We start from the raw sequence: 18,870 nt of genomic DNA on the forward strand, positions 1-18,870 counted from the left end.
GCTGCTATTTGTCCCAAAGTGACTGCAAAAGATTGCTGCTATTTGTTTCAAAAAGCTTTATACCCTGTACATGTATATAACGACGCAATGTGACATATAGCTCTGTTTACAGAATGATGTACCCCCTCCAACTGTATAAACTTACCCCATTTTCAACAAGATTTGTGTAAAAAATTAACATTTTCATGATTCAAGAAAAATACTAAAAAATAGCAGATGTACAAGCTCACAGCACTTGTACATCTTGTATATCTGCTATTTTTTAATAGCCATATGGATTAAAAAAATACAAATATTAGGTATTCATAATGTCTTAAAAGTCCTTAAATTGTCACTTCACTGTCATCTGGGGACCCACAGATTGAGAACCACTGGGAGCGTGCCTTCTTTAGGGCTCGTTTTTGTAGACCTGGTTGCTTGTTTCTCTACACTGGTGAATGTCTAGGCAGAGTGTGCAGGTAGCAAGACGGTGGAGACGGACATGGAGCGAAAATACTAAATAATTGATTACTGTAAATGGCATATTATCATCATGTGATAAATTACGTGGTATTGGAATGGCACAGACTGGCATACTTGTCGATACTGATGCCAGCATTTTAGGGAGTATATCTGCAGCTTTTCTGATACTGGTATCGGTATCGGAACAAGTCTAGTTGCGAGTGACCTCATTCTGTAGTTAAACTGGACCTTCCGGTAGAAGACTTTTTTACTGAGCAGCGGAAACCGTGTGTGTGTGTGTGTGTGTGTGTGTGTGTGTGTGTGTGTGTGTGTGTGTGTGTGTGTGTGTGTGTGTGTGTGTGTGTGTGTGTGTGTGTGTGTGTGTGTGTGTGTGTGTGTGTGTGTGTGTGTGTGTGTGTGTGTGTGCGCGCGTGCGCGTGTGTGTGCATTTCATCCATTGACCATGCACGCACGAGCGTATGACCACGACCACCCGCATGTCGTGCAGGGAATGATTATCGTATGCCCTCTGAAAAAGCCTAGAACACACCACTGCACTTATCGGAGGAGATACATGGTTGTCTATGCTCTCCCAAGGACCAATGGATGTCGAGTTAGCATTGACAAGGGATATATGGGGAATACTAAGTCATGCAGGCATATCTTGCATCTTCTTGTGTTTAAATTGTCCTCCAGTCCACTCTCTAGCTTGCGACATCTACACATTTTTGTGTTAAAACATTTTGCTATTTTTGCAGGTAGAATCCTTAGTACTCCAGCATTTCTGAACCCCTAAAACAAAGACCTTTCAAAACACTGCTGACCCTGCTTGTTGTGAAAACCCATGGCATTGCATTTTAAGCTACTATTCCAGATGTTTTCTTTGTGAAAAAGTTCTTTGAAATTAAAGCCATCTCCAGTTTTAGCACCGTTTCAGGAATAATCTCCATCTATACTCGCATGAAACACATATCACATGACCATCCATGTACACTGGGCCTGCACATGCATGATACACAATCAGACATATTTGCCATGTTTAGGAGTATAAGATAGTTTGTTCCCATGCTTTTGGGAAAGTTAGCTAAAACAAAAACCTCTTTTAAAAAAATCATCCCAACATCTGCTCTCATACTTGCCAGACCAAGATAAATTAGGATTAGTACTACATTTCTACTCCTTTCAAACAAATATCAAAATATTTTTGATATTATTATTTATACAGAGACCCAAGAAAGAGCAGTTTCGCTAACCTCAACACAGATTTTAAGAGCCAGGATGTTAAACCGGGAAATGTCTGGTCACAAACTGATTGCTAACCATCCTGGCTTTCAACCAGCATCCTAAACATTCAGTAATTCCTCTTTGGTGATTTCTGATGTAATCACAAGGATCAACTCAGTGCTTTGGATCAATTCAATTTAAACCGTATGTCCCTATTTTGGGAAACAGAAAATAGCAGATCTACATGTCATTATAGGCAAGAACATTTCCAAAAGGTTTTACAATTTTAAGAATTGTGAAAATAGCAGATCTAGTGTGAACCCTGGCATCGCTATTCTAGGCATGTCATATAAGTGAATATTTGCCGACATTCAGAGATTTTGTGTAGAGGGAAAAAAGGAAAGGGCCAAGGATAGAGCCCTGCGGTCAACGAAGTAGGGCTTCAGTGGTTAAGTGGTTAAATGTTAAATGTGTGTGTATGTTGGGAAGGACAGTCCTAAGTAAATGTAAAGGTGTTATGTTTGGGAAAACCAGTCCTCTTTTTCTGACTGTGACCTCGTTGACAGGAGAGCCAAAGGGGGAGGCAGCGGATGAGAATGACCAGGGAAGAGGAAGACATTCATCAAATATTAAGCAGTGGTCTCAGCAGAACAAGGGGCTAATAATTGTTTAAGTGCAGCTTTTTAGTCCTTCCTCCTCTCCACCTTGATTTATTTATTAACCTCAGTTGTATGTTGAGGGGGGACAAAGTCTCCTAACGCATCCTCATACAAAGTTCACAGAATCTACATAAACTGTGTGTGTGTGTGTGTGTGTGTGTGTGTGTGTGTGTGTGTGTGTGTGTGTGTGTGTGTGTGTGTGTGTGTGTGGGTGTGTGTGTGTGTGTGTGTGTGTGTGTGTGTGTGTGTGTGTGTGTGTGCGCGTGTGCGTGTGTGTGTGTGTGTGTGGATAATGAACAGTGTTAACACGTCATACTACGTGATGTGCTATTACATGCTAGCTATTACTTTAAATTCAAAAATGTTACGTGGAGCATCCGGGTGGCTCAGGGGTAAAGTTCCTACTGTGGAGACAGGTTCGATGCTGATGCCCCACCTAACACTGATGCTGCATTAGTGACTCCTACTGGTTGGTCAGGGTGCCTGTTGCCTGTTCAGTGGTGGGTGGTACCAGGAGGAGTGATGGTGTGTTCCCCCCCCCCCATGTGTTTTGGAATAGACATGTGGTTTTCTACACACTCCCCAGACCAAACAGTAGGGATGGGTACCCATGGGACAGACATGGTATAATGACAAAAATTTGGGGAGATAAATAATAAGAATTAAATAATAATTAAAAAACTTTTTAGGTTACAAAATTACTTTCTGTGCATTACTTTAACAAAACAACCCGAAATTAAGCACAAATGGACTAGAAATGATACAAAATGGAGTAGGTTGAATAGAATAGAATAGAGAATGCCACAATAATTTTATTGTTGTTATTAAAATGCTATTCTATCAGACACATTTCTATGACGAAACACAACCAAATCTGCGGCATCCTGTACAAATGGTACCAAAATGCATTGTCATTAATGTGGCTGTTGGCAGCTTAATAAACAATAGATAACAGAGTTTCTGAATGTAATATGTTAATTGACATAGTTATTGTAATAATTTTACCCAGCTTATAAAATAATTGCGTTATATTACTTCATTACTCATGAAAGTAATATGCTTAGATAATGTGTTACTTATGTACTTTAATGTGTTACACCCATCACTGTCTAGTAAATCATTTTGACATGGTTGACAAAATGTCACCTATATCACCATAGCATACTGTTATTCATAAGGGAGGTGTGGCATTTGAATTGGATTGTACTTTGCTGTGAGGTGCCCGAAAAACCGACTACAAACAAACAATTACGCTGCAAACACTTTGACATTGACTTGTAAACCTGCATAATTTCATGCAATTACTGTAAGTACGTTTTTAGAAAAACCCTATTCAGTTGTTTTTTTTGGCATACAGAAATAATCTCCCAAATATAAAAGCTGTGTTTATGTGACATTACAAGTGTTACCATTAGCCCTAGGACAGGAACTGGGTGGCTCCCTACTTACTTAGTCCAGACAAACTGTCACAACATTGAAGTGTGACTCAGGGAATGAACAGGCTCTTTTATGCAAGCCAAATCGAATGGAGACAAGAAGAAGTGCACTTATATGGCCTGATTACATTAACTATAGTCATTTTATCAGTTCACTCATGGAGACCTCGGTAAACTGGCAAAGTTAGTATATTATAGGCCATTGGAATCTCATTTAGACCTGAGGCCGATTCTAAAAACTGACCTAAGTTTTCTGAAAAACGTAAAAAAAACGTTCTTATTCCCAAAAAAAACAAAAATTATGTTGCTGCTATATATATAAATCAACAGCTAATGTGACACAGAGGTGTTCCTGGCTTGAAAGGTGTGACAACATATAGGTGTTCCAGGTCTAAATGGGTTTTAAACTAAAATGTAAATTTTGCAGAACATTTAAGAATGTGATTGCATTGATGTTTCCCAATATCAATAGGCTTTGGCCTCGATTTGAATAAGATATGATGTAACCGCCACAACACAAGGACATTTGTTGTAATGCATGGCGTTTGCTACAGATAGCAATCCAGGATCAATATTCAGAAAGACTTTTAATGTCTACTTAAACTTCCCATAGGGAATGCTGACAGTACAACAATATAACCTGATGGTACAACCTGATACATGCATTATCCATCCATCCATCCATCCATATAAAGTACATTATGTAGAGTACACATACATAAATACGTACATACATACATCACTGCCGGGCAAAAATCCATGTACAGTGTATCTAAAACGGTTACTTTTCAGGAAATGGAAAAAAGTGTTCCAATGGATCCAATGTAGTCTCAAGGTGTTTTCATAGGTTAAATATAAAACCCACAGACATACTTAACCACTTTCAACCGGGAATGTGTCGTTATAAAATGTCGTTATATAGGCAAACCTTTTCAAACAGTGATGATAAGTATGCATTTGTCTTCATCTGTCTATCCACCCGTCTGTGTGGTATCACCCTTAAGGTGACTATGTAGTCATGCATTGCTGTGATGATGTAGCAGGAGCTGTCATTTCTCTTCCTGTTGCTATGCGAGCCTGTTCGCCTGAAACCCGATCTCCTGTTTGTTGTCTTCTATTTGGTACTGCCATTATAAGCAGCCATCACCGCTAAAATGTTGCCAGTATGAATCAATAGCTGACATCCTGCCAGCCAGCCAGCCAGCCAGCCAGGGAGAGACAGCGAGACAGACAGAGATGGAGTAAAGCTAGGTTAAGGGAATATAATGTGGCCAGTGGCAGAACAGAGCAGCAACCTTAGATAGCACACTTCATGTGTGCTATCTTCAAGGATAAGGATGTGTGTGTGTGTGTGTGTGTGTGTGTGTGTGTGTGTGTGTGTGTGTGTGTGTGTGTGTGTGTGTGTGTGTGTGTGAGTGTGAGTGTGAGTGTGAGTGTAAGTGTGTGTGTGTGTGTGTGTGTGTGTGTTGGTCTAGGACGATATTAATGTCCTTGTGGGTACCGAAACTCCCCTGAAGAATAGTAATAACAGTCAGAATTAACATTTTGGGGATATTTTTCAGGTCCCCTTGTGGGAAAGGAACATTTTCATGACTATGACAGAATTGTAGAGCTGATGCAAATAGTAAAATGTGTGCGTGTGTGTGCGTGCGTGTGCGTGCGTGCGTGCGCGCAGTTTAGATTTGTGTAAGAATAGGCAATTAACCACATTGCAGAGCTGCATTTTGTTTTTCACAATAACTTTGTAGCTATTATGGTCATAAAAGTGCAGACGAGAAAATCATCTATCCTTCTGTTGCAACAGCCCACAAGCTAGTCTGTCCGTCCTGTTTTCTCAGATATGCCACACTGCAATTAGTCATATTATTATTGCTGTGGAGATTCAACATGCGCATTGGTTTTAAAGCACACTGCAAGTGCCATTGGTTTTTATGATGCTGATGATGATTATGATGATAGCTACTTTGGCACCCATCCAGCCGTCTCCCGCTGGCAAATGTTTGTACAGTACGTGATCGCTGCTCAAAGGTTCAAAGGTTCTTTTTGATGCATTTTAGTTGACACACTTATATTATTCTGTCTTTGAGCACCTCAATACAAGTTAACCTTTTATATAAAAAAATATCGACCATATGCAAGCAGGACATACTGTAGATTTGCCTCTCACTGACTTACAACATGTACAGCACCTGGCATGCAGTACAGATATTAACACAGTTGCTACACACACCTGTCAAACAGGAAATGTGATGCTCTATCAGGTGAAAGCCTCATCGCAAAATGAAATAAGCTGTATTTGGAATTGTCAGTGCAGCACTTTTATTTGAAAGGAGACAAGATGCAACTGAACAGGAGTGGAAACACTTTAGATCTGTATAGACACTTTTCACAGCAGCCATTTTGACACCTAAACAAAGCTGAAGGTATAACATTAATTATGGGTGTGTTTACAGAAATGAAGAGCGAGAGAAGGTCTGCACACCGTCTTAATGCTCCCAGAAAAATATATTTATTTTAGCAGCCGTAAAACAATTACCGCTGCATAAATAAATATATTTTTCTGGGAGCATTAAGACGGTGTGCAGACCTTCTCTCTCTCTACATTAGTATTTATTCTGATCTAGCACTCGTCAAAATAGCCAACTTACGGATGTGCATGCACCTCTTGACCGCATGTGTTTACAGAAACATCAATGAAAGACACTCAATATGTTATTACCTTCAACTGCGTTTACCAGTCAAAATGGCTGTTGTGAAAAGGGTCCATTGGTGGCACTTTATAAAGTCATGAGAAATAAATGTACTCTGAATGTTTTCAAATCCTTAATGTCCAGCTGTATTGGATTTTCTGCAAAATGTATTTTAAAAGGTCCTAGTAAAACAGAGGCTGGTTGTATCTCAGCCAATCACAGTCTCAGCTAATCACAGTCTCAGCTGACCGTCCCGTCCCCCCTTAAAAATGTATTATTACACCATCATGTATCTTTCCTCTCATGCACTAGAGGCACCAAGCACATCAAGGGTGCGTGTATCACACTTTGGGAATCCCTATATTGTAGGAGAATGTCAGCATTATAACAAACCTGCATGTAAGCAGAGCTTAGATTCTAGCGCGCAATGATGAATCACTTTTGTTGAATAACCATATGCAACACACACACACACACACACACACACACACACACACACACACACACACACACACACACACACACACACACACACACACACACACACACACACACACACACACACACACACACACACACACACACACACTGCCCGGGGGTCAAGGGAAATAGTTTATTTCTGTAAAGCCAATTTGATAGACTAACACACTAATGGGGAAAAATAGCCGTAAAATGTATGTTTAATTATGCATGAAAGTCAATGGCTTCCAAGCATCCATCCATCCATCCATCCATCCATCCTGAGTTCAATGTATCTTCTATTGTAAAACCTGATTCAAAACAACCTGTCCTGTCAGAATCTAAACAGGGAGGGGAGTCGTACAGTGATTTGTGAGCTGCTTTACTACCCCTCACCAATCTGCAGCTATGGCCTAATAAACACAGTGACATGTTATGACAACGGCCACAAACTGACCATAATTAAACTGTATCAGATAACACAGGCCAAATATAGCCTGTGTGCCCGCTAGCGCCACTGCTCTGGCTCAGTGTGACAAACAAACAAAGTGTAGAGTAGGAATTAGCTAGCGTACGGTATAATGTGGTCACTTGGTCTGGACTGGTACGTCCAAAATGGCTGCTTGGCCTGGCCTGCATGAGAAAAGTGACAGTCTCTGTGTGTGTGTGTGTGTGTGTGTGTGTGTGTGTGTGTGTGTGTGTGTGTGCGTGCGTGCGTGCGTGCGTGCGTGCGTGCGTGCGTGCGTGCGTGCGTGCGTGCGTGCGTGCGTGCGTGCGTGCGTGCGTGCGTGCGTGCGTGCGTGCGTGCGGACTGAGGAAGATCCCATTAAATTCGTCACTGTCATAAATAAATGTTGGAGCATCAGACAAGAGTTGCAGGTTCTTTATTATTAATATTATTATTATTTTTACTTTTATGAAATTAGTAGGCCTACTTTGTGACTTATGCAAATAAAATATGTTATTATTATTATTACTATTATTGTTACTATTATTATCATTATTATTATTTTTATGGACTGTATATGTTTGCCAATTGATGCTTAGTCATTCACCGGATACTCATATGTAACTCAATGTAACTGTGGGCAGACTTACACAACCCATAAATGCGTTCGAGTTAAGCAGGCTCGTCGCCACTCCAGAACCGCCTGCCAGTATATCTTTTAATCAGTGATCAGCTAAACCAGAGCTTGTGATATACTGCATGAGTTGCCTGAAAGGTGATATTAAAAAGGCTTCATTTACCATTGTTATAGTTCTACTATATAATATACTACTATATCTAATGGTTTCTATCTTCCAATGTCATTGAACATTTCACATGTGTGACTGTATGCATTATGTTTGTTTCTTTTTTTTATTATTATGAAGCTAGATGAAAACTAGGCAAACCAGATCCAGGCTGTCATTTCACAACCAGAGATTATCTTGATAAACAAAAACACATTCAATTTATCTGTACCAACCAAATACAAGCTTGGCAAAAGATGCATTCAGAATAAGCCTTTATTTTGCAAGTGGTTAAAGGCATGTGACATGCAGGGCTTTCATATTATAATATTTAAAGCGCTGTTTCGTTTTCAGATTGGCCTTGACACAACTGATCTTTACTCAGTTTACAATCTAGGCTCCAGTGTGAATTACAAAGTACAAGGACCGACTAAGCGCCATGGACCCTGCAAGCCAACTACTACAGGGTAAGTGGGGCTAAGAAAACAAGTACTCTAATGGTAAGAGAGTCCCTATATGATCACTATTCTGATTGATAGCACAGTAAAGATGTGTATGTTTTCAATGTTTAGCTACTCTAAAAAGCACCCATGAACCAACATCACAACACAGAGCCAGTTAGACACACATACAGGGACTGCACCCCCAAGGCAAGAGGGAAGCAAGTGTAAATAATCTCTCTGTCACTGTGTCTGTGTTGTAGCTTCTGTTAAACTAACACAAAACCACAAGTAGATACTGACAGAGAGAGAGAGGGGGGGGGGGGGAGAGAGAGAAAGAGAGAGAGACAGAACATGTTATAAAGGAAAAACTCACCCGCATGTTCCATGGCTGGACCCAGAGAAAACTGTCAGCAATGTGAGCTGATCCGTCCCTTTTCCCGACACTCTCAACCTCCCTCCCTCCCTCTCCACCTTCTCACTGTCTCGTCACTCTCCCTCTCTCTCTCGTTTCCCTCCCTCTCGCATCTCCCCATCGTTCCCTGTCTCCCTCCCTCCCTCCCTCCCTCCCTCTGCGTCTCCCACCAACCCTCTCATCTCACCCCATCTCTCCATCTACCTCTTATCCACCTCTCACAACCTCTCTCCATTAAAAGTTAATATTTCCCCCCCGCTCTCTCTCTCTCTTCCTCTCTCTCTCGCTCTCATTTGCTCTCCCCCTTCTGTGGCAAGCTCCTTTTGTGACGTAGGTGGGTCAGTCATCTGCCTCACAGGGACAAACTAGGCAGAGGAGAAGAGATAGATGGGGAGTCAGTGTGAAGGAGGGAGAGACGGAGAGAAAGAGGGAAAGTAAGGGGGACTGGGCTGAGGGCATCACATCAGCATGTATAGGCTTATGTGCGCGCGCGCGCGTGTGTGTGTGTGTGTGTGTGCGTCTGCACGCCCCGTGTGTATTTATGCTTGTTTATGCAAGTGTAAATAGCAGCATATGTACATGTCATGTACACAAACTGACAGACAGACAGACAGACAGACAGACAGACAGACAGACAGACAGACAGACAGACAGACAGACACGTCAGCTGACAGCACACACACAGAGACAGGTTTTACAGCTCTCTCATTCTTTTTCTCTATTTTAGACACAAACAAATCGCACCAGCACGCCCACACCAACATGTCTTGTTCTACCGTATGTCTCTCTGTTCCTGAGATATGACCGATTATGCCATTTTGACCTTGCTGCCTTGATCTTTGACCTTTTCAACCCAAACATAAATCATCTCTTTGGGTTAGCCTACTGATCATTCTCACTAAGTTATTTGGTTCACATTCACAGTTACACGAACAGATACAGATGAGTGATTACGATACCCGGTCATGCATTGCTGTCAGTAGAGAGATAACAATCACAGATCCCTCAAGTGGTCTGAGGAGGAGCCACTCCATACAAAGTGAGTCATCGATATGCTAGACAAGGCTTCATACTAGAAGTAGCAACATTGTGCAGGTCAGGATGAGTCAGAATCTGTGCTCAATGTTCTATCAGCTGTTAAGCATAAGCACACACACACACACACACACACACACACACACACACACACACACACACACACACACACACACACACACACACGCACACAGTGTTTGTGCACATAATATACTGTGCAATATTTTTTTTTTTTTTTTTTTTCTGTCCCTTATATATCTTACCTCATTTAACACCTACTTTCTGATACGCTGTAGCAAGAATGAGTAGAGCAGTGTCAGGTCACAGCTCAAGGGTCGTGACAAAGAGAGGCTGGGATTATTCACAATATAGCGAAAGTGAGTTGTGTGTTTAAGGCAGTGTAAAGTCAAGTAAACTGCAGAGCAGTACAGACACTATGACCACACAGCCATTCGATTATTGACTATAATGGCAATTGACAACTGTTATGCCATTTAAATGTTACAGTACTTCCTCTACCTCCTTCTCCCCTTCTTTCCTCTTCTAGAGTTGATGCCTTGATTAATAACAAGCTAGCTACACACATCTGTACCTTTCAACACTTCAACACTGCTATGTTTTATCTGTCGCAGATGGTTAGCAGGCAGAGCTGGGGAAGGGCATGTGGCTGATTGTCTGGTCACCATTATCTCTCTTCCTCTTGAGGTTAAAATAGCAGAAAACATTTATACTATAAAATAACCGATCTATAGATTGGTCTTTAATAGATCTGCGATTTTATAGTATAAACGCGGCTTAAGTGGTTAAGGGTTTATGTTAATAAATACCTTCAGAAAAAAGGTTTGTGTGATATATGCACGTCTCTCTCTCTCTCTCTCTCTCTCTCTCTCTCTCTCTCTCTCTCTCTCTATCTCACTCTCTCTTTCTCTCTCTCTCATATGTGCATAGGATAAGGGGCTACTTCTCTCTTTCAGCCACTGTCTCTCAGATCAAAGTCCATATTCAATTTCCTTCGGAAGCATCCAACACAAACACCACTTGCGTATGCAACTGAGCGAGCACTATTATTAGAAACTGTGCAACATAATAACATGGGATAACATCCTGCCTGTATGTTGCCGAGGTGTTCCAACAAATATTATTAAAAGAAAAGGCTTATATATTAACCGCACAGAGTTACTGGTAAACTGGGAGGGAAGAGAGGCAGGCCGCAGGGGGTGTGCGGTGGAATTAATTGGCCGCAAAAGAGCCACAAAATACATTTAAAACTTATTTTTTTTGTCATAATCATTCAGATTTAGTCCCTGTACCAAACTTAATCATAACGTCATAACCAACCACCATTTTAACACACTGAAACCGCTTGCGTGCGTGTGTGTGCTTCTTGGTTATTCGATAGAATCATTATAAGAATATAATCGATAGTTGCAGGCAGCTCTACTTTAATCTTCCTCGCCCACTGTTGTTCTTTCCTTCTGCTCTCAACGTGTCTTCTCATCTCTTTTCTTCTATCCATTTGTTTTCTTTTTCCATCCCGTCCTCCTCTTCTCATCCGTTCACCTCCTTTACCAATACCCTCTCTCCTTACTCCTCCTCCTCTTCTTGCCTCTCTCTACTGCCTGTGTAATTACATGACTAATATAGCAGTTGTTGTCAGGAGGACAACAACAGAGTATAGCTATTCACAGCGGACATGAACCTACACATTATCCCAAACACAGTGTTTTAACAACACACATGCAAGTGCAGTATGTGAACACACACACACACACGCACACACACACACGCACGCACGCACGCACGCACGCACGCATGCACGCACATACACACATACACTCGCACGCACGCACACACAGACATGCACACCCTTGCACACACACACACAAGCTGAACTGAACCTGAAGTTCAGAAACAGTTGTTAGGTTAAACTGATAAACTTGAATCAGAATTGAATTATAATTAACTCATGATTCTCAAAAAGTAAAAGTTGTGAATATGGTGACAAATTCATTTTGGCTAATTAGAGTTTTATTAAAATTAAATGAGAGCGATGACCACACACGCAGCAATATTGGCTATGAAAGTCATGATTGTCTCTCATATTACATACTGTTTGACCAGCTGGACACCGACATGTTAGACCACCCCAAACCTACAGTATTAAGCCAGTACCTAACCAGCCCTGAAGGTTCAAGGTTCAAGGTTGTGCTTTATTATTGTTACATCTTGTATACAGGTACATAAGAGTAAAACATATTTTTGTTTGTGGTTTTAGACAAAAAAAAGCCAAATCAATACCATCAGTATGACATCTTGTCCAAGTGTGAATTTTGAAAGTTGGTTAAATCGTTTTGTTTAGTTTTTTAGTTTTTACGCTTAATAACCCCTCCCATACTTACAGAATTTTGAACTAAAAGTACAAATCTTAGATCTGTCTCCAGAAGTGACGGCATAATACCAGCAAGGATGTTTTTAAATTATTGAATCAGCCTTGTCGTTTCGAGCCTCACATGTTTGAAATATATTCTATCAATTGACTTGAGAAAACTAACAATGTCCAGTGCATTCAGTAGAAACATAACAATGGTTATTGGCAAATCAGCTGTGTCAAAATAAAATGTCTGTCAGGTTTGTGAGGTTACTGTACATATTGTGTGTAGTATTATTGGCTGTTTGCAGGCATGTGATGTATGGTGATACTTAATTTATTTTTATTATATATTTATACTGTACTCTATTCTTAGGGAAGCGGACCTGAGTTGCAACTGTACTTGGATTGTTTTTTTCCGTCTACACCAAATCTCTTTGCCAAAAATAGCCGATCTACAAGCTCATAACGTTTTGCAACATGAGAATATCTTGTTTCCATAGAGATTGCACAGAGAAGCGCCATTATTAGACCCTGTCTTGTTTTTACAGTAGCCTATCTACCTGAATTGTTGGTGTGTGCAATTCATCCTTGGTTTCGGCTTTTCTGAGATAATTTCGAACTTTTTACCCATCACTTTGTGAGAAGTGAACACTTTGGTAATATATTTATACACTCTCAAAGTTAAATAAACACTGAGGATTTTACTATGTATACATTGCGGCACGTTGTCCAGCTGGATGCTCTTTAATGCTACTGTAATAGACTCGGTGGTGCCAACAGCTTGTGCTTGTGACTAAATCAGAGCCCTAGAATTTTAGACCATTAGGATTCCAATCTCATGTCCTATCTCTTAATTACATACCATTATGGAACTGTGCAAGGCAGCATAGTTCTAAGCATTAATTTAACCCTGAGTGTAGAAATGGACCTGTTTAAAACATTCTGAGTTAAATTAACACTCAGGAATTTGCTGTGTGGAACCATAACTTGTTTTTAGAGTTCTCTTCAAATTCTCTCCAAAGCCAATGTTATCTTCAATGTTCAAAGAGGATAATAGAACCTGCATGCTACATGCATACTCCATGTCACATGGTGTGCGTGCGCGTGCGCGAGTGCGTGCGTGAGAGAGAGAATTATTGATGAAAACCAAGTGCAGTGCAGTGTCTTTAGATTATGAAAAAGGTCAGCTAGCTCCCTCTGGTGCTTCATTTATGAAATGATGTTTGCTGTTCACAGCTAACTGAATTGAGCACATTTGAACTACAGCCTTGGATGGTTTGTTTGTGTGTATTGGCCCAATGCCTATAGTCAATTTAATCTGACTGTATGGAGCAGACCCATTAAAACATTTTGTGCTATCCTGACGTGGGAGCATAGCTGTAGCTACCATTGAGGACACAGAGGACATTCCCTTGGTGTTTGGGGATGTTAGTGCCATGAGCATTTCCTCCTATTTTGACTACACTTTCCATGAATCCCTAGCCATTGTTTTGCATGATGTTTCAGTGTTTTGGGCGAAGTATGAGTGAGGAAAAGATGCAGATGATTGATTACACACAGTGACAGGACTGGAGATGGGAGCAACTATCCCAAATGATTATTGTTGCCCTCAAGATGCATTCATTTGCATAGATCTGTACTGTAGATCAGAATCAGAAGTTTGTATTGCCAGGTATCTTTGCACATACAAGGAATTTGTCTCTGTGTACAGGATGTGACACATTTCCACAGTATTTCTTAAATCCTGACTACTATCTGATCTACCGGGATTTTCACACACAACTATCAACAGACACACAGAGAGAGAGAGAGAGAGAGAGAGAGAGAGAGAGAGAGAGAGAGAGAGAGAGAGAGAGAGAGAGAGAGAGAAACTGGGGGTTGAAGGTTCCAGTGCACCTGGGATATCTGTGAAAGGGTTAATTATTTGTGAGGGCATCATGGGAAAATGAAAATGAAAGACAACAGATGTTGGTTGATGTTATTTCAATACCTCTTGACTTAAACTGGTGAGGGATTATGTCCTTGTCGCTGCACTATAGTGACACCTGCCTGATGATATGGGCAGCTGTACAGCTGCCCATGGTTTTGCACTGCACTTGGTTTTCATCAAGAACTCTCTCTCTCACGCACGCACGCACGCACGCTCGCTCGCGAGGATCTGGCGGGGATGGTAGGAACCCCTGCCTGAGCACATATACTCTTTCAGTAAAACTCCTCACAGGTGAAAAGCCTGGCTGGTGACTCCAAGTGTATTGGAAGAGACCTGCAGTCAGGGGTCTGGCAGGGACAGGGACTGCAGTGCAGTACATGAGATATTGATGACTAAATTGGGTAGAAAATGGTGAGAGAAAATTCAAATCTGTTGACTTTAAGCACTCGCTCACTTCCAGATCAAGACCAAGGTAGGCCATTCCACGGCAGAACTGAACAAGAGCTAAGACCAACCATTCAGTATGGGGGGCTGGTGAAATACTGTAACGACTCGGACCAGAGACATCTAGAGCTATCCAACTTAAAATCTAGACCACTACAAGGCCATTTCCCGTCATTACAATATATGAACACAGAGAGATTGCGGTTGCAATTTAAGATAAACATAGAGCTGGGAACCGCTCAGACAAATAAGAGTGGGAACACTGGTCATTTGCATATTGCTACTGTATAAGACATTATGTCAGCATGTGGAACCAGGATCCAGGACTTACGGAAAAGCAGTCAGTAAAAGATTCTAGCAGTATAAGTAAGCCTTTGACATCATTCTCACTGGGTGACAGTGGTTTTGAAGGGATACAGAGAGCATTGGGTGAGAGAGACAAAAGCACTGGGAGAGAAAAGCTGGTTAAGGTGGTTTCAATCACTAAGATGTAGCCTAGTTCAGGTTTTAGGTAGGGACAGTGATGGTGTGACTTTGCTGGAGGAAGTGAAACCCACTCTGTTCACACTGTGGTTTATATATGGCCTAGTTTGCTCAGCAGCAAATAAAGCTGTATAATGGCAGCATGTACTCACAATAAACAGAGAGGAAGAGAGGTAGAGAGAAAAAGGAAATATACAGAAGAGAACAGGAAATAAGATGGGGTTTTTTTATCGATGAACCTACAAATATCTTATAGCTTGGGATGATAGGTAATTTTATAATACCAGAAATAAGATATTTTTAGCTAATAAAATGAACATTAAAACTCACATGGAAAATTATCTGAAAGATGGTGAAAGGTGAAAGATTTAGTGTGCTTTAAAAGCTTCTATTTCAAATGTAACAGCATAGAAGTATGAGGCAGGAAGTGTGTTTTTGTATAATCTGGTGCCTACTATGACAAAAAGATCAAATTGCTGGCCTATACCTTGAGCCTTTACGTGTTATGTGAAATATTATAGGCAATGGCTTACCTGACTTTGCACCTCGGAGTCTGCAGAGGATTCTGGAGCGGAAACCAGATGAGTCACTGTGGGATCGAACCCTTGGAAGGGGCCACACCAGAGGGAAATGTCTCAATTCAGGATAACTATCCACCGCCTCCTCATCCATCGTGGCTTTTGTCCGTATATGCAGTACTATTGTGTGTCGTTCAATGAGGAGGTGGATCTGTGGTAAAAGTTGAACAGAAGTCACAAACTATCCTGCCTCACTCATTGCACCTCCCCTTTTTACTTCAGTTGGTCTCTAGATAGAATTTGTCTGTTGTGGGTTTTTGGTTGTTGTGTGCCACACAGTGGTGCTACTGGTCTATGTAATGCATGGCAGAAATCGATACTATGTTGAAATGTATGAATAGATAAATGAAATATCACTACATTTCCAGAAACGTTTTATATACATTTATTTTCACGCACCTATCAAAATAAGCTCTAAGAATAAAGAGTTTAATTTCAAACAGAAATATTGACCGCATTACCCCTGTCCTTGCCTCTCTAAACTGGCATTCAGATTTTAGAATTACATTGTTAGTTTTTAAATCACTGAATGGACACTGAATGGACAGCTGTTTATATTCTTGACCTCCTGTTTTTGTATCGTTCCTTTGTTTTTAATTGAAATGTCATTGAATTGCCTTAATATTTCATGCTTGTTTTTATGTAGCCTATGGGAAGCACTTTGTAAACCTGTTTTTAAAAAGTGCTATATAAGGAAAAAGTGGCATTAGGCCTACTTTGAAAAAAAGGAAAGAAAGAAAATGATGGCTCTAAAGTATATCCCATAGGGAATCATACAAATTAATGTCCTTTTACTTCATATGCTAATTATTATGTATACTATATTTAGGCATAGCCTATAGCTGTAGACCTTTTCACACTTGACAACATACATTCTATATGGGTCCATGTTTATTTCCTGTTAGTGTTTATCAGTGAATATCAGTAACTGACAGGATATGAACTTGAACCAAAGCTGTTCCCTAGCAACACATTTCCACTGACAGTGACAAGGACTATAATGCTGTATTTAGTAGTGTGTAGGACCCCTGTTGTTTGTGTTAGTTTTATTCTTCTTCTTCCACCACTTTTTGCAGTTCTGGCTAAACTGTGGGTGGTCCCTCATGTATTTTTATTTTATTTTTTTACTTTTTTTCAGCGCCCATACCCTAGGTGGGGTTGGCGAAAGGGCCTACTCTGTGTGGAGTTTGCATGTTCTCCCCGTGTCTCCTAGGGTAGTTAATACCCTCACAAAAACATGTAGTAATCCTGGTCGCTATACCGCCTCCCCCATGACAGCCGGGGCGCCTGATGGAGGGGAAGGGAACTGGTTGGAATAACGTGTTCCTTCCACGCACTACTCCTACCGGGGAAACTCCCCCCTGTCAGATGACAAGAAGATCAGTTGGCTCTCATGCATTGAAGGAAGCATGAGCTCGGCCCTGGCCTCCCTAGGCTGTGGGGGACTGGTGTAGCGCTGGTGTAGGGCTGGTGTAGCGCCCAGGATCACTTAGGAAATTGGCACCGGGTGAAAAAAATCATGGTTACAAAAATTGTGGGAAAAAAAAAAAAAAAAAAAAAAAGATTATCCCACGATTTTGGTACCCCAAAATAAGCCCGCCCTCGCTAGAGCCCCGTGCGCGGCTAGCGCAGGCGCCCGGACCTCTAGTTTGAAAAAATGCAAACTGTGAATGGGCATAGCTCATGAACCGTTTCACCTACAGCCATGAAACTTCATTAGATATATGCCTCTCCTCTTGACAAACAACGTTGCCGCTTTGACCTATCTCCTCCTGGGATTTTTGAGCAATCTGCACGAAACAAATATGACATTTCATACAATAAAAACAAAAACAAAACAGCACAAGACATCTAGACCGAAAAGGTGTAGGCTGAAGCCTTTATAGCTTAGTGCCTACCCTTCTTACTTTAAATAAGCTATATAAAACAGAAAAACTATTGCAGAATAATCAATCAGTAGAAACAAAAACAATATTTCTATATTTTTGGTAAGATTTACATATTATATTTATTATATTATATGTATATATATGTGTACACACACACACACACACACACACACACACACACACACACACACACACACACACACACACACACACACACACACACACATACAAACGCATTTAATATTTAGGGCCTGTCAGAGCACTGCACCAGTGCGAAGCCCTATTGAATTGGCAAAGATTATTGTCTTTGCCAGGCCGAAAGGCATGGCGAGAGAATTTTGCACCCTGTCCGTCCGTCCTTCCGTGTGTGTGTGTGTGTGTGTGTGTGTGTGTGTGTCATTCTGTCTGTGGACAGCTAATCTCCGGCACCGTTGGCTTGATCGCAGCAAAACTGTGCACACACACTCCCTGGATGCCAGAGCATATAATAACCTCTACATTTCACATAGGCCTGTTATAGTGCCACCAGGAGGCCGATTTTGGCAAAACATATTTCTTGACAGTACTCCAACAGATTTTGTGCAAACATTACGCAAATGGGTACACTGTCCATAGCGTTAGAAGGAGTTCTCCATAACGCTATGGGACTTTCGAGCCTTTGCGCACACATCACAGGCTGCGCAGCCTCTCGTCTGTAGTAAAAATTTAAAATACACTTTTGCTACGTACCAAAACAAAGACGGTTTTATGGAGTTGAAAGCATACTCTACTTAGTGGGAACACTCTTAGCCCCCCACCTCACGTCTAAAATACACTTTTTCAATAGAAAAATTCCATCGACCAGATCTGTTAGTGGAGTAAACACACACACACACGTAACATGCAGACCTCCAAGGCGCACCGTAGCTCCGATCCGCACCAAACTTGCCACCAACACTGGCTAGGGGTCTGACATCACAACAGCCACAACAGGGACCATGTGTGGCACCCAGGGGGCTCGCCAGGGGCCCCTGGGTGGGCGCACTATTGCTTTGCCCCCTCTGTGTTCCTATTGGCTGGGCATTAAACAACCTTAACTCCAGTTCCCAACATGATGAACTTCCGATACTTGCTAGGTGCACTTAGACGGTCAATAGGGACAGG

General features: G+C 41.3%; 1 protein-coding gene across 1 annotated transcript in view; it reads right to left on the reverse strand.

The window, feature by feature from the left end:
- The window catches only part of phactr2 (phosphatase and actin regulator 2), a 52,685-nt gene extending 36,707 nt beyond the window's left edge, over positions 1 to 15,978 (reverse strand). Inside the window, exon 1 of the mRNA XM_080450038.1 lies at positions 15,794 to 15,978. Within this exon, the coding sequence (XP_080306164.1) occupies positions 15,794 to 15,932 (139 nt within the window). The 5' untranslated portion in view covers positions 15,933 to 15,978. The remainder of the gene's footprint in view (positions 1 to 15,793) is intronic.
- Between the last annotated feature and the right edge of the window lie 2,892 nt (positions 15,979 to 18,870).

The sequence above is a fragment of the Gymnoscopelus braueri genome, assembly GCF_963280865.1.
Source record: "Gymnoscopelus braueri genome assembly, chromosome: 14".
Lineage (NCBI taxonomy): Eukaryota > Metazoa > Chordata > Actinopteri > Myctophiformes > Myctophidae > Gymnoscopelus > Gymnoscopelus braueri.